At 45.0% G+C, this 15,288-nt stretch overlaps 1 protein-coding gene and 1 non-coding gene across 4 annotated transcripts in view; both read right to left on the bottom strand.

Moving 5' to 3' along the window:
- LOC134879916 (pleckstrin homology domain-containing family G member 2-like) overlaps nucleotides 1-15,288 on the bottom strand; it is an 87,583-nt gene that overhangs the window by 23,914 nt on the left and 48,381 nt on the right. For all 3 annotated transcript variants that reach the window (XM_063906488.1, XM_063906489.1, XM_063906490.1), the window contains one exon: nucleotides 11,635-11,735. In XM_063906488.1, the coding sequence (XP_063762558.1) occupies nucleotides 11,635-11,735 (101 nt within the window). The remainder of the gene's footprint in view (nucleotides 1-11,634; nucleotides 11,736-15,288) is intronic.
- Nucleotides 14,552-14,643, bottom strand: trnar-ucu (transfer RNA arginine (anticodon UCU)). Its single transcript is given in 2 exon segments — nucleotides 14,552-14,587; nucleotides 14,607-14,643. It is a non-coding gene; the product is annotated as a tRNA-Arg (tRNA).

Genomic DNA, 15,288 nt, shown 5'->3' with positions numbered 1-15,288 from the left:
AAAGTGGAGAAATAACTGCAAGACAAGGTGCTACTGTTCGTGTTTTGATTCATTCCCTGTAGTCTTGTTAAATGTGTTGTCTTGACGCATAATTGACAGAGATTTGATCGCCACCATGTCGTGCTTCTTTGAGCCTTTGTGCATGCTGGTGTGGAGGTAGACATTTAGTTTAATGGAGGTGAAATGGACAAACAAAGCGGGCAGAAACAAGTCTTTCCACTTCACAAACAATCCAGAGCTTCTGTTATTGTGTTGAGGGTTACTGGTGTCTCTTCTGAGTGCAACAACAACAACGACAACAACAACAACAACAACAACAACAACAACAACGTGTGTCCTCATGCTACCTTTCCTTTAACGACACAAATTGGTTCCAGTTTACAGCGTGTGAAAAGAACCAGATCTCTGATGTCAGATAGGGGCTCTGTGCGGAGCGTTGTTTTCGGGGGTGGGGAAAGTTGGACCGTTGCATCCATAATTACAGTAAATACATCCTGAGCCTGCAGAACCACAGAACCAGGTCAGAATCTGCTGCAGAGGTTCAGGAAACCTCATGGTGAGCAGCCAGATGCATGCTGGGAAACATGTAACACTGTCATAAGGAACATTTCTGCTGCAGTCACACACAGAAAACTGTGCCTCTGTTCACACCATCCATCCCTCCTGCAGCCAAACACTGCTCTCACACACACACACACACACACACACACACACACACACACACACACACACACACACACACACACACACACACACACACACACACACACACACACACACACACACACACACACACACACAGGAACTCTATCAGGTTTTGGGTTTCTTTCTACCCTGTATTGTGTTCCATAGGTTTTAGTGCATGTAAATGGTGTTCAAAGGCTAAAATCCCTTTGTCTTTTTAGAAGAGCTGAGGTCACAGAGGTCCTATGAGACACACACACACGCTGAATAAAAACAGTGAGGAGGTAAGGTGCGTTTATGCGTGTTTGAGATTCTGCAACCTCAGCATCCTCAGTCACTTTGAGGGTTGACAGAAAACCAAGAACCTTTGACCTGCTGGATGTTTCTGCATGAACCCGGAGCAGCATCACAGCCAGGTTCACAGTCACCTCTGACCCCCCCACTGTGGAAACACTTTCACACGTCTCTGTATATCACGCTCTGCTCTTCACAGTCACCTCTAGTTTTTTTTATTGGTTGTGAATGAGGTTCTAAAACACAGATCGGATTGATGAGAAGCTTAGCAAGGTTTCTATGAGATCAACTTACAGAGAAATCTGAATCTAGATTATAAGGTCCTCAAACAAATAAGAGAATAGAACATTGATGATGATTTACTGTTTCGGAAAGTTACACAGATGCTCAGATGAAGCCCTAAAGAGATCCAGCTGTCAGAGGACAGACTTCAGACTCTGCTTAATAAGCGGTTTGTTGGAGAATCAGTTATTGTTGCTAAAAGTTCTCATTTCCTGCAGGATTTTAGGATGCTAACTTAGCTTAGCAAACATGCTCTGAAGGTCATGCTTGGCCCTGTATGGAAAACAAAGTAGCTTGGTTTAGCTCAATCTTGTTGGTCTGTTGCATAAGTAAAACCAAATACCTAAAAACCAATAAAGCTCTTAGAGGTAAAAAACAGCTACTTCTTAGGCACTAAATCAGAACCAAAACTGACAACATTTGGAGCTTAAGTTGAAACCAATCTAGCCGTGTTCAGCCTTCTTGTCAGTGTCAAACTAACCCTATTTGGCCCACCAATAGGAACCAAAGCAGCCTTGATTGGCCTGTTTATTAAAAACCAAAGTACACCAGTTTGGCAGTCCCTTGCTGTAGGAACCGCAGCCTTGGTTGGCCGACTTGATGAAACTCAACTGGTTCTTTTGCACCTCAGAGTAAAAACCAATGTGGAGCCTAAATAGAAACCAAAATAGCCATGTTTGGCCTAGTTAAAAGCAAACTACATCTGTTTGTTACTTACGTTGAAACCAGTCAAGCCCTGTTTAGCATTGCACCACTCAGCAGCCTACAGTACCCCAAACTACACCTGTTTGGCCCTAAAGTGGAACCCAAAGCAGCCCTGTTCGGTCTTACTGTTTAGCTCTGACCTACAAGCCAATACAACCATTGAACCCTGGTTTGGTTCTGTCTTTGCCATCAACTTATAAACCCATCTCGCCCCGTTTGAACCCTTTGTTGGAACCAGAATGGCCACATCTGGAGCCCAAGAAGAAGCTTTTCTGAAGAATCTGCTTTGATGAAGCATCACAAGCCAAAGTGGTCCTGTGGTGGAGCTTGAAGTTGTATTCATCATCTGAATTCACTTCTCTTAAGTACTTCCACACCGCTGCTCTCATGGAATCAGTGCACCTAATGCAGTTCTGGGGATTCTCTCTCTCATGGCGTATTATGATGTCTTGATGGAGGTTTATGGGAGTTTTCACCCCTGAGCAGAAGCTCTGAATGAACAGCGACTAAAAGGGAAATGAAAGTGAGTAATGCAGCAGACAGAGAGCAGCTGTGTCACCTTGCAGGGAAACTTAGACACAAGATGTTTACAGAACTCGTTGGCTCGGTCGTTTCTGGATTCCTGCTCAGAAAGTGTTTTCATGTTCAGAGGGAGGTTAAGGGATTTTCCTTGAAACGAAGTCAGTGGGGGAAAAGCATTAATAGACGCCTGGCTCCGTCCTCCTGCCATTAGTTTTATTTAAACTTTCTGTATTCAGGTGATTTAAAGCATGTTGTAATCTCTCAGGTGCGCTGAGTGACTTATGGGTACTTTTGGAAACCAATTTGGAATTAAATCCATAAGGGATATGAAGCCGTTTTATGCTGAATGGAACCAAATGGAAACGTTACACTGGACAGAAACAGGACGTTCATTTCGAAAAATGTTTCGTTTTTTGGCAGGACTTTCAACCAAAGTTCATCCAAGTTGATCTTATATTATTCATCACCTGCACAACACACATACAATAACAAGATTTACACTTCCCTGGAGGCACACGTTATGAAAACAGTTAGAGGGAATAATGGCGTTCATGTCATGGCCTGAGTCCAACATTAAGGAGTCATTTTGAATGAGTTACTCATTAAAATATGTGCCGTTTGGCTTCCGTCCAACAGCAGTCATCAGAAACTCAACGTTTAGTTATAATCTAAAAACAGGAAGGCTGTATTTGGAGGCTTTCATTTGATAAACCAAGTATTGCATTGGCAGTACATTAAACATGATTAAATAAGAAACATATAAATGTTATATTGCAATTCAAAATATGTTTCATTGTCCGTTGGTTGATTACTCAGGGTTTTGTCTAAACCGGGTATCAGGGTCTCTGCTCCCTGTGACTGTCGGAGTGCGCCCTGAGAAAAAAATCTGGAGTTTTTAGAGAAAATCAAAGGGAAGATGTCCGGTCAGAAAGGGTTTACTGAGTCCAGAGATATGGAGATGGGGTCAGGTGTCTGGTCAGACGGCAGAGACAGCTTACGGAGAATAAATAGGGGATGGATGTCCGGTGGGTCTGCAGGGGGACGAGTGGCAGGCAGCAGGCTGACACTGAGACTGAGATTTCTGATCCTTTCTTTCACTCTCCTTTTTTCTGGAGAGGAAGTAAAGGAAAGCGGAGCTCTGGATCTATCTGTTGTTGGAGGTGCAATATATGACAGCTTTAAGACGTGAAGACACTAATGCAGGATTTACACCTGAAAGTGGGCGGGGCCTAATTTAGACAGGAAGTGACGTTAGCGCCTCATGCTATAATTTGCTATAACAAACCCTGTACTGTCTGACATCATTCCCTGTGGATTGAGATGCTGGCAGGCTTTCATTGGCATTTCATGAAAAGTGATTTAAAACATATAATTGCTGGAGAAATATCTGAGTTCATGCATTCCCTTTAGAAATACAAACACATTGAGCTTGCTTTTGTGCTATAATGTTAACTAGTGTTGATGTTCACCCTAAGGTTTTCAATTAGTGAGTAGTTGGAGCTCTAATTATTAATCCAAACCAATCTACATGTATCTACATTGGAGCGCCTCTTCATATTTCATGTATTTGTTATTTCACACTAAAAAAAAGCTGTTGGTGAGCTGTTAAAAATACAAAACATAGGAACTTTATGGGTCTGACTTGGCGGCTGTTTTAACATTTCTTCATATATAATCCCGCACATTAAATACGCCTCCTCTGGGGTTTCTGCTGAGGACTTTTAAAGACCTCTGTGCAGACTTCCCCCACCGTACGGTTACATGCAGACCTCTCACGCAGTAAAACGAACTGCTCTGGAACAATCTCAGAGAAGTTGTGTTTTAACTTCCTGGAAGTGATTTCTGTTGCTAGGCAGAAACCGGAGCCAACTGTCTGATGATATCTGAAAGGAACAATATGTCAGGAAACACCAGAGCTTCAACGGACGGACTTTACTGATAAATATATTACACACAACGTCAGACAGCTGTAACACAAAAGGAGACAGACTTTATACAATCATGTTTGAGAGCGAGGAGGAAATCCAAATACCTGCCAAGACCTTAAAGAGGGTCATAAATCTGGAAAGGAGGAGAGGAGAGGAGAGGATGGGAGAGGAGAGGAGGGGAGGAGAGGAGAGGAGAGGAGAGGAGAGGAGGGGAGGGGAGGGGAGGGGAGAGGAGAGGAGAGGAGAGGAGAGGAGGGGAGGGGAGAGGAGGGGAGGGGAGGGGAGAGGAGAGGAGAGGAGAGGAGAGGAGATGAGAGGAGAGGAGAGGAGAGGAGGGGAGAGGAGAGGAGAGGAGAGGAGAAGAGGGGAGGTGAGGGGAGGGGAGGGGAGAGGAGAGGAGAGGATGGGAGAGGAGAGGAGAGGAGAGGAGAGGAGAGGAGAGGAGAGGAGAGGAGAGGAGAGGAGAGGAGAGGAGAGGGAGAGGAGAGAGGAGAGAGGAGAGGAGAGGAGAGGGGAGGAGAGGAGAGGAGAGGGGGAGAACTTAATGAAACCCCATCATCGCAGTGAGACTACAGCTCAAAGGTTACATTTAGTTTAGCCTGATTTATATCTCAAGGCCAACTAGGCTTAACTGGGACCAAGGAGGACTGAACAGAGCCAAACATGACAAACCAGTTGGAACCACACAGTGGGAAAAAACAGGGGGGGGGCGGGGGGGATCCAACTACATGGATCAGAATGGACTCAACAAGGTCTAATAGGATCCAACTGAACCAATAGATAACCCAGGTCTAAACGGGACAAAGTACAACCAAACGACTGAAACAAAAGTGGAGAAAACTAACAAGATGAACAAAGAAGTCGACCAGAACAAAATGACTGAACTGAACAAGAACTAATTGGACCAAACAAGGCCCAACAGGGTCAAACAGAACTACAGACAGGACAAAACTGGAGTAAATATTAATATTAACAATGAACTAAACCTAACAGTGACAAATAAGAAGAGAGGGGCAAACAGGACTAAATGAATCCAAAGACTTGAAAGAAAATGGACAAACAAACCTAAAGAGTACCGAACAAGTGGATCAGAACCATAAAACAATGGAACGACCAAACAAGGCCTAACAGGTTCAAACAGAACTAATTAAACCAGATAAGTGGATTAAAACGAAACCACTGAACTAAACGGGGACAAAAATGGACCTAACAGGGCCTCACAGCCAAACAGAAACTATAGAGGTGATCCTATTTAGGCCAAACAGAACTGAACAACGGGACCAATCTGCTGATTCTCTGAAATACATTTAGACTGGGGATCTTTCCGATGTACTTCTTAGATAGAGTCGGAGGATGAAACCCTCTTTGTTTGTCACACACATGCACAGCAGAGCACACACAGTTGGTCCTCTGCATTTAACCCATCCTAGTACTAGGAGCAGTGGGCAGCTATCGTGAGAGCAATGGGGAGGGGGGACTGGAGGTGTCCGGTGCCTTGCTTAAGGACACCACAGCAGGGCCTAGGAGGTGAACTGGGACCTCTCCAAGTAGCAGTCCACCTTCCATATTTCAAGTCTGTTCGGGGACTTGAACCGGCAACCCTACGATTCCCAGTCCAAGCCCCTACTGACTGATCCACTGCTGGACACTGGACACTGCTTCTTCTTGTAGGAGTAAAGTTTAAGTATGAAAGCTTCCTCCACTAAATATGTATTATACGGTTCAGATTTTTAATTCAGAACAGTACTTTTACTTTGGGGGGTTTAAGTGTATGCTGGTGATACTGAACCTTACGTTGAAAGATCTGAAAGACTATGAAAAGTGAAACCCTGTGGTATTCCTACCTTTACTGCAGTGTCAGTCAGGTTTAAGGGAAATATCTGAATACTTCTCCCACCACAATTACAACCCAGTGGTACAGGAGCACAAATGTAGAATACAGATCTCTGGGTTTGCAGCAGGAAGCAGAGCGAACAGTAAACAACAACATACAGAGATCAACAATAAATACAGAGATGAAATTACAGATATGAGATCGGTTTCCTCGCCAACACACACCACAAAACTCTCACTGCATTCTCAGTTAACAAGCAGGAATCAAGTCTCTCATTATCACACACACACACACACACACACACACACACACACACACACACACACACACACACACACACACACACACACACACACACACACACACACACACACACACACACTCTCTCCTCTGGCGTCAGGCCTTGTTTTGTGGCCGGTGGACATCATTAGTGGGGGGATTGTGGGAGAGGAGGAAGAGGGAATTCTGGGTGATTTTCTTTTTGTTATTTTTTTATGGAGTGACCACAGCTGGTAGAGAGAGAGAGAGAGAGAGAGAGAGAGAGAGAGAGAGAGAGAGAGAGAGAGAGACAATAAAAACCAGTTTAATATGACCGAGCAAAAACAGCGAGACAGACAGACAGACAGACAGAGGACAGCGGGTCAGGAAGAAGACATCAGTACTTCAGATAATTGGAGACAGAACGCTCTTTATGTGGGAACCGTCGAACACTTAGACCCAAACAAAGGAGCCATAAAACTGAAAATAAAAGCCAGAAAATACAGCTGTTACGTAAAGCTTTTCCTTCAATTTCCTCCAAATCTGTGGGCCTGTTAAAGAATAAATCCAGATGTAATTTAAGGCTTATTTAGATGCGAAAAAGAGCTTTGAGTTGGAAGAACAACACGGATAACTGTGTTCTGTGTGGATTAGAATGCCTGCTGATCAGTTTCCAAATCCTCCAGAAGTTATTAGACTTGTCCTTCCCGTCAAACGTTGGTTTATCATGTCCTTTTTCTCAGGGCCTTTTGCAGCTAAATACCCAAACCTAACCCTGACCCTGCTGACCCCGGGTCGGGGGTTTAGGAGCAAACCAAACATGGGGGGGAGAGGGGGGTGTCTGGTTTTCATCCTCACAGAGAGAGAGAGGGCCTTCCATAGGAGTGATGAACAGATGCTGAGGAATCTGAGATATGCTGCTTATAGATACTGAGGAGGAGGACGAGGAGGAGGAGGAGGAGGAGGAGGAGATGGAGGAGGTAGAGGAGGAGGAGGAGGTAGAGGAGGAGGAGGATGAGGAGGAGGAGGAGGAGAGAATACGTGATTCGAATCTTAAATATTTGCAGCAAAAATGCACTTTAAGTATCAAAGACGGCGTGACACGGCGTGAGACGGTGTGAGACGGTGTGAGACGGTGTGAGACGGTGTGACACGGTGTGAGACGGTGTGAGACGGTGTGAGACGGTGTGAGACGGCGTGACACGGTGTGAGACGGTGTGAGACGGTGTGACACGGTGTGAGACGGTTCCTTTCACGGTTAAATTAACGTGCAATTTCCTTTTCACAGTTTTTAAGGCGAATCTAAATTTAAAAAACCTTTAAAAAGTAACCTTGTATTTGCATTTACAACCAAGCATTATGTTTTATAAAAGTGGATGATGCTGTTGAATGAAGTAGTGGAAAGGAGGGTGCAATATTTCCCTCTGAGGTGCAGTAATGTAGGAGTTTAGGTGCGCTTGATTTGCGACCCCAGCAGAAGTTGAAGTGTTTGATAAGACCTGAGCCAACATAAAGACGGCCTATCTTTATCTCTTTTATCCTCTTAAATAGTCCACAGCCTCGGTGCAGTCACTCATTTTAATAGAGCTATTCAGTGATTCAATTTCACACTATCAGGGAGGGCGGAGGGACAAATAGGGAGCGATGAGTTAAGGCCTTATTGGGGTGAGAAATATCTGTGTAGTGTGTGTGTGTGTCATCATGAGGTAATGTGCCAGCTGTTTGGATGTGGACATATCTCATCATGATAGCATCACGTGGCTAAATAACCTTTACACATGTGCAGCTCAGAACAATTCATGCTTTTGTAAGAGCTCGCTGTGGTCGCTTTGACTCAAAATAGATGATGAACTAGTTCTACTTCAGTCAAAAAGTGTGTGTGTGTGTGTGTGTGTGTGTGTGTGTGTGTGTGTGTGTGTGTGTGTGTGTGTGTGTGTGTGTGTGTGTGTGTGTGTGTGTGTGTGTGTGTGTGTGTGTGCTATAGTCTGTAGAGAAGGCTTGAGCGTATGCCCATCGGTTCAGTGTTGTAAGAAGTGTTTGAGAAGAGCCTTCAGAAGATGCCTTGCTCACTCTGAAGGCTCTGAAACCATTGGGCAATATCAAAGCTCTCTGCCACATTGAGAGCTGAGCCAGTGGACAACGCTCCCAGTCCAACGGTCCATCTTTGTTTCTACTCGAAGGATGAGTCATGAAGAAATAACGAGACTGCGGATACAAGCCTGTCTTCTACGGATGGTGGCCGGCACCTTCCTACGTCCTTCTCACATCCAGCTGGGAGGAGACGTTGGGCAAACCCAGGACCAGGTGGAGGGATTAGATCCCCACGCTGGCCTGTTCGGAGCGCCTTGGTATTGCCCACTCAGAGCCAGGGAAAGGGACGTTTGGGTTCCTCTGAGGGGACTCATTCCTCCCTGATCCGTTGACGATGGATGGATAGACGTTGCAAGATAACAACGTGTATGACGACCAGACGCCAGGGACAGGATGCTCTCATTAGACCGGGTGTGAGAAGGTTTGTAAAGCGTTTAGATTACACCTTAAATGCAGCAGACCACCCTGCAGACTGTCTGAGTAACTCACTGCGGGGATGAATCTATAAAAACATACCTGAGAGCAAACGTTTAACCTTTCCCTCAGACCACTGCTGTGATTCATGGCTCTGTGTAGATATCAGTGTGAGTCTAAAGAGCGGCAGATTCTCAGGAACACTAAACTGGTTTCAGTCTGAACTCACGTCTCCAAGGAGGGATCCTGATTTAAATAGAGACCCATAAATCAACTAAAACAAAGATATGAGGGAATGTAACACACACACACACACACACACACACACACACACACACACACACACACACACACACACACACACACACACGGTTGTATGTAGACATCAGAGGACCTTATCTCCCAGCAGCTCCTCAGACCTGGTGTCAGGTTTATGGTCTGCCGTTATGTTTTAATGCCAGGGTCCCCACAAGGGTAGCTGTACATATGTGTGTGTGTGTGTGGCCCCTGGTTAGCACAGAGGGGCCAAAGGTCGGATCGTGAATCACAGCAGAGGAGGAATGTGAGGACACATGCAGAGAAAGTAAAATATCAAAGAAAACTGAAAAAAGTTCAGAGGAGAGAAAGGGAAATGTGTGGGGCTCGGGCCCAGTGCATCATGGGTAAAAAGAGATGGAGATATCTGACAGTAAAAGCCCTGCATTCAAGAACAGATGGGCATCAAAATACACTTAGGAGCAAAGGTAAAAGTACTCCTGCAGAAATATATAGCTTTATATTTTAGATTATTATAAAACATGTGGATTTGAATCTGAGGTTCAGCAGATCTCTCAACATCTGGATTAAAAACCTCTCCGTTCAAACATCATTTAAAACATTAAATCACTGAGATATTGTTGTTAATACACTGCATTACCCACACATGGCTCCATTCCCTACTGTAACACACACACACACACACACACACACACACACACACACACACACACACACACACACACACACACACACACACACACTGTGCTAAATGTTGTCATGTTTGAGTAATGCTGGATGATGTAGTCACTCTGGGCTTGTTATGTCTGCCCATCTGGAACTGTGTGTGTGTGTGTGTGTGTGTGTGTGTGTGTGTGTGTGTGTGTGTGTGTGTGTGTGTGTGTGTGTGTGTGTGTGTGTGTGTGTGTGTGTGTGTGTGTGTGTGTGTGTGCGTGCGTGCGTGTGTCTCAGGACAAGGGGAAGGGGGTTTTCTTATTTTCTCTCCTTTCTCGGACAAAGAAAGAGAGAGAGAGAAACCAGGTCAGAAACTCTGCACGACCTCAGAGGGAGAGAGAGAGAGTAGGGAGTGAAAGCGGGGAGAGAGGTAGAGAGGGGGGAGGAAAGGGAGCGAAAGAGAGGGAGAGTAAGAGGTTAAAGGAGGCTTGAGGGGATTTCTGAGCTCTGTAATTGCCTCGTTAAGAACTAATTAACTTCATTAACTTAAACCTAATTAATTGCAGAGGCAGAGAGGGTAACAAGCCTCCCCCCCTCTCTCTCTCCCTCCCCTTGTATCCCTCTCTCTCTCTCTCTCTCTGTCTCTCTCTCGCTCTCATACTCTCATACAATATTTCCCATGAGAACCAGGGGCAGGAAGCAGTGATGGAATGAAAACTGTGTTTGGCTGTTACTGTTCCAGTTTGTGTGTCGAGACATTGTTTCCGCAGCGTGTGTGTGTGTGTGTGTGTGTGTGTGTGTGTGTGTGTGTGTGTGTGTGTGTGTGTGTGTGTGTGTGTGTGTTGGAACACAAAGAAAGTGAAGTGTGAAAACAGGACTCTGCAGGGTGGAGGGTTATATGTGCGTGTTTGTTCGTACATGTGTGTGTGACATATTTTAACAGCTTCCTTTCCAGGCTTTCGAAGCACACTGCCCCCCCCCACCCCGTCGCCTTCACACACTGTTTGCACACACACACACACACACACACACACACACACACACACACACACACACACCCTCCCTCTCTCAGTGATTTGAGTCTCACATCATCCCTCTCTCTCTCCTCTGCAGACTGAATCTGCTAAATCACCCATAATGCATTGCACCAGGCCGCTTGGCAGCACGTGAACATACCAGCCACCGCAAAGTAGCGTGACACAGAAACAGGCCCTGGCTCTCTGCTCTGTAAAACCTGAGGAATCTGGATCCGTCATCCGAGCCCGACAGATGCTGCGGGCTCTCAGCCTCCGGAGAGAAACAACGCAGCACTTTTTTATCCTGGGATCGTCCCGGCGGGAATCAAACCCGCAACTATGATCATTCTGAATGTTTCCACCGTCTTATCTGTCTGTCTGTCTGTCTGTCTGTCTGTCTGTCTTATCTGTCTGTCTGTTACCCACAATATATTTCCAGAAACTCAAACCCAATATTTAATGTTTCTCACAATTTAATAAAACCTCAGCCGACGCTTCGTGTTAAAAACATGCACAACACATCCCTGATGTCCATCACACGCACGCACGCACACAGTCTGTTTCTTCATTGATACTCGATTGATTTTTCGTCCTCGAAACTGAGAAAGTGTGTGTGTGTGTGTGTGTGTGTGTGTGTGTGTGTGTGTGTGTGTGTGTGTGTGTGTGTGTGTGTCACCTGTTGAACTCGTAGATGTCCTCTATGTTGCAGAACAGAGTGCTGACCTGCTCCGGCTTCAGAGGCAGGGAGCCGCAGTCGATGATACAGCCCAGATAATCCTGCACAGAAAACAAACAGTTCTTAATTCATATGTACTTGACTATTCTTGAATATCTTTGTGCATTATAAACACGTGGAGTTAGTCCTGAACTGTAAAGTTAACAGGAAGAGCTTCAGAGCCTCAGGAAGAGAGAAGCTGCTGCTGAGTGATTGGCTGTTAGTTGAGAGCTGCTAATGAACGAGGACCTGTCTGTCAGTGAGAGGTTGTAATGGAAAATGTACCAAACTAAAATCCATCATGCATCCTGTCAGAGTCACATGAGGTCACTTCCTGTAGTACTTAGTAATTAGATTACTCTGGGGGGTGAGATGAGATAATAGCAGAGCGAGAGACAGCTTCACATCATCACACATGAGTTATTGGAAACACGGCACCGAACAGAAGCCCGGAGCGGGACGCTCGGCCAACAGCGGCAGAAACTGGCCAAGGAGGGAAAAGAAAATCTGAGAGAGGCTGAAGTCATCTTTAGTTCCCAAACTGGATCCATGACGTGTCTTTGCAGGCTTTAAATAAATATTCAACTGGAATCCGAGGAGTCAAGGCAGACTTCACTGCAAGAATCTGGTTGTGCTTATCATGAAAGCAGCTGTTCTTTTACACGTATCACACCTTTACAGTTACATTTAATTGTTTGCCTCCCAGTAAACCACATTTCATCATAGGCGTCACTTAGACTGGGGATGCTGGGGACATGTCCCAGCCACTTTGCATTAGGGTCATTTGTTTAAAATGGTCTGGTGTAAAAGTGGAAAGAACGGATCTTTTGTATTCACTGGTTTCACTGGTGCCTTTCCTGTGGCTTCTCCTGAATCCTCTGTTCCCTGCTAAAAATCCATGGGCTCATCCATCGCCACCTGTCCCAAATATATACTGATCACCCAGTGCACTTCAAAATAAAAGCATAGAGAGCTACTGCAACTGAAATAACTACAAACAAACAGCATAAACCCTTATGAAGCTCCAACAGCGTGCAAGACTCACGTAGAATCTGAAGGACTCGTCTCACTTTCTGGGGGGGTTTCTGGTGACCAACGTGGTGCAGTTTGGACCCGAGACACGTTCAATATTAGAGGTAATTGAGAGAGAATAGCTCTGCAGAGGGACTAGTTGTCAAAAAAAGTGACGCCCATGCCCACGATACACCCGGCAAAAAACGGCGTAATAAATACAGAAAGAATAAACGATGACTCGATGAGGTCTATGGGAAATGACCGTCTTCTCACTTGATTCATTACCTCATTTCTCTGAAGAGTTTATGCTCTAAATCTATAGTTTCAAGTCTTCTTCAATACAGCATGATGTTCATTTAAAAGATGCTCCCATTGAGAGTTAAGCTATGATAAAGCAGAGTAGGATTTAGGGCGGGGCAACCTTTGATTGACAGGTCACTACTACAGTGTTTTTTCCATTTCCTTTTGCACTTAATGGAAGTTGGTTGTCACAGTCTGGTTCCGTTTCTTATGCATGAAACCTTGACCTTATGATTTGCTTAAGATCAAAGTTTCAGGACCGTTCCCATGGATCGAAATGAAATAAACAGGCTGTTAGCATTTCTCAAAACCAGACTTGACACAAGCCTTTCTGACACTGTTTTAATGACATTACTTAAGTAGAAAATCCAGAAATGTTATCTGATCTGGATGGAAATTAAGCTTGAGACCCTCTCTAATGGTTGCGCAGCTTCTATCTTTTGATGGATGAGCATCTTAACAACGTCTAGTTAACGTAATGCATGCTTCTAGAGATATTCCGTAGAAGGCAACTGTTTTTCTGACAGCTGCACCCCCCCCCGTTCCCACAGCTTACTGAACGACTTGTCAGATTCCTGGTCAGAAAATGTGCACGGAGCAATTACACCAAACTACATTCACCATAATTGTTAAGTAAGGGAAGGATTCTGGCTAAAACCGGCAGTGTGTGTGTGTGTGTGTGTGTGTGTGTGTGTGTGTGTGTGTGTGTGTGTGTGTGTGTGTGTGTGTGTGTGTGTGCTTTAAAAAGCTCATAGCATTTATTCTCTGCATGCATTCACATAAACATACAGTGTTGCATGCAAGCAAAAAATGCCTCTCTCTCATTCCTTTGCTGTTTCTGTTTTTTCCCTAAACTGGCTACAAAAACAAGCATCCAGTGTGTGTGTGTGTGTGTGTGTGTGTGTGTGTGTGTGTGTGTGTGTGTGTGTGTGTGTGTGTGTGTGTGTGTGTGTGTGTGTGTGTGTATAATGAGGCATATAATGAGAGGCCTTGGCCACATTCATCACCTTTTAAAGGCAGCAGGAAGCGTACTGCGGGGAGAGAGTGCAGAAACAGAGCGGGAGATGAGTGAGAAATGAGAGAGCGACGAGAAGACCAAGAGGAGAAGAAGACAGGAGGAATGAGGAAGAGATGCAAACAACACCGAGAGGAAGACTTTAAGAAAGGGGAGGAAGGAAGTGTTTGAGTTTGGGTCACAGAGAGTTAAAGCTTGGGATTCAAATCTGCAAATAAAGAGACAACATTCAGAACGTGTTTTATATTCTACATGCTTCAGGAGGCAATCAGCAGATAAGCATCATGCACAAAGGATAGGTTTTCATGTCGGCTCCGGGACGTGGGATTGAACCACTGACCCGCTGATTGGTAGATGATTAGTTCACCCTCTTTACGCCACAGTGACCCTAGACTAGAAGTCTTATCACGATCGGACAGCATCAGATAGCAGCTGTGGAGCACGGGTTGAAATCCCACCATCTTTTCAGTGTAAACAAGGTTCGATGAGCGTCTCATTGCATTTATGTGATGCCTTACCTTCCTGCACCAAGAACAAACCTATAAATGTCGACTCTGGTGGGACTCGAACCCACAACCTTTGAATACCTTCCCCTGGGCATATCTAGAAGTCCAATGCGCTGTCCATTGCGCCACAGAGCCATACTGTCTTTGGTTGAATATCATAACTTATATTTAAGTAGATTAATTATGGCATACTCTGTGCTGCTCTGGAGTATCCAGATCCATTATCATTGCCTTAAAGTCTGAGGACCAACAGACACCATTACATCAGCTGAGGGGACATGATGGCTCTGTGGAGCGATGGATCTGAGTATGGGTTCGAGTCCCACCAGAGTCTACAGCAATATCACGTGTTTACACTTTTGTTGCTTTAAAATCATTCACAATTAAGTGAGTCTGCACTTTGAAAACCCTTAAATCCCTGTAAATGTCGACCCTGGTGGGACTCGAACCCACAACCTTTGAATACCTTCTCCTGGGCATACCTAGAAGTCCAATCACTGCGCCACAGAGCTAGGTTCCTCCACAAATATTGATTGTTTTTGTCAGAGTTGAATACGAAAATACCGAGACTTGTTTTTGTTTCTCTTCAGACTCCCATGGGTTCCAAACGAAGTCTGAATGGAGTATCAAGAACCTGGATCGTTGCCCTTGATTAGTCAAAGAAAAGTCTACCCTCACATCAGCTAAGGGGACACAATGGACCTGAGTGTGGGTTCGAGTACCACCAGAGTCTGCTGATGTAAACAACAGTTTTTCCAAGTAGTTCCCTGTCTGGACCTT

The sequence above is a fragment of the Eleginops maclovinus genome, chromosome 18, assembly GCF_036324505.1.
Source record: "Eleginops maclovinus isolate JMC-PN-2008 ecotype Puerto Natales chromosome 18, JC_Emac_rtc_rv5, whole genome shotgun sequence".
Classification (NCBI taxonomy): domain Eukaryota; kingdom Metazoa; phylum Chordata; class Actinopteri; order Perciformes; family Eleginopidae; genus Eleginops; species Eleginops maclovinus.
Note: the sequence above shows the minus strand (reverse complement) of the source record. Positions and strands in the feature narration are given on the sequence as shown.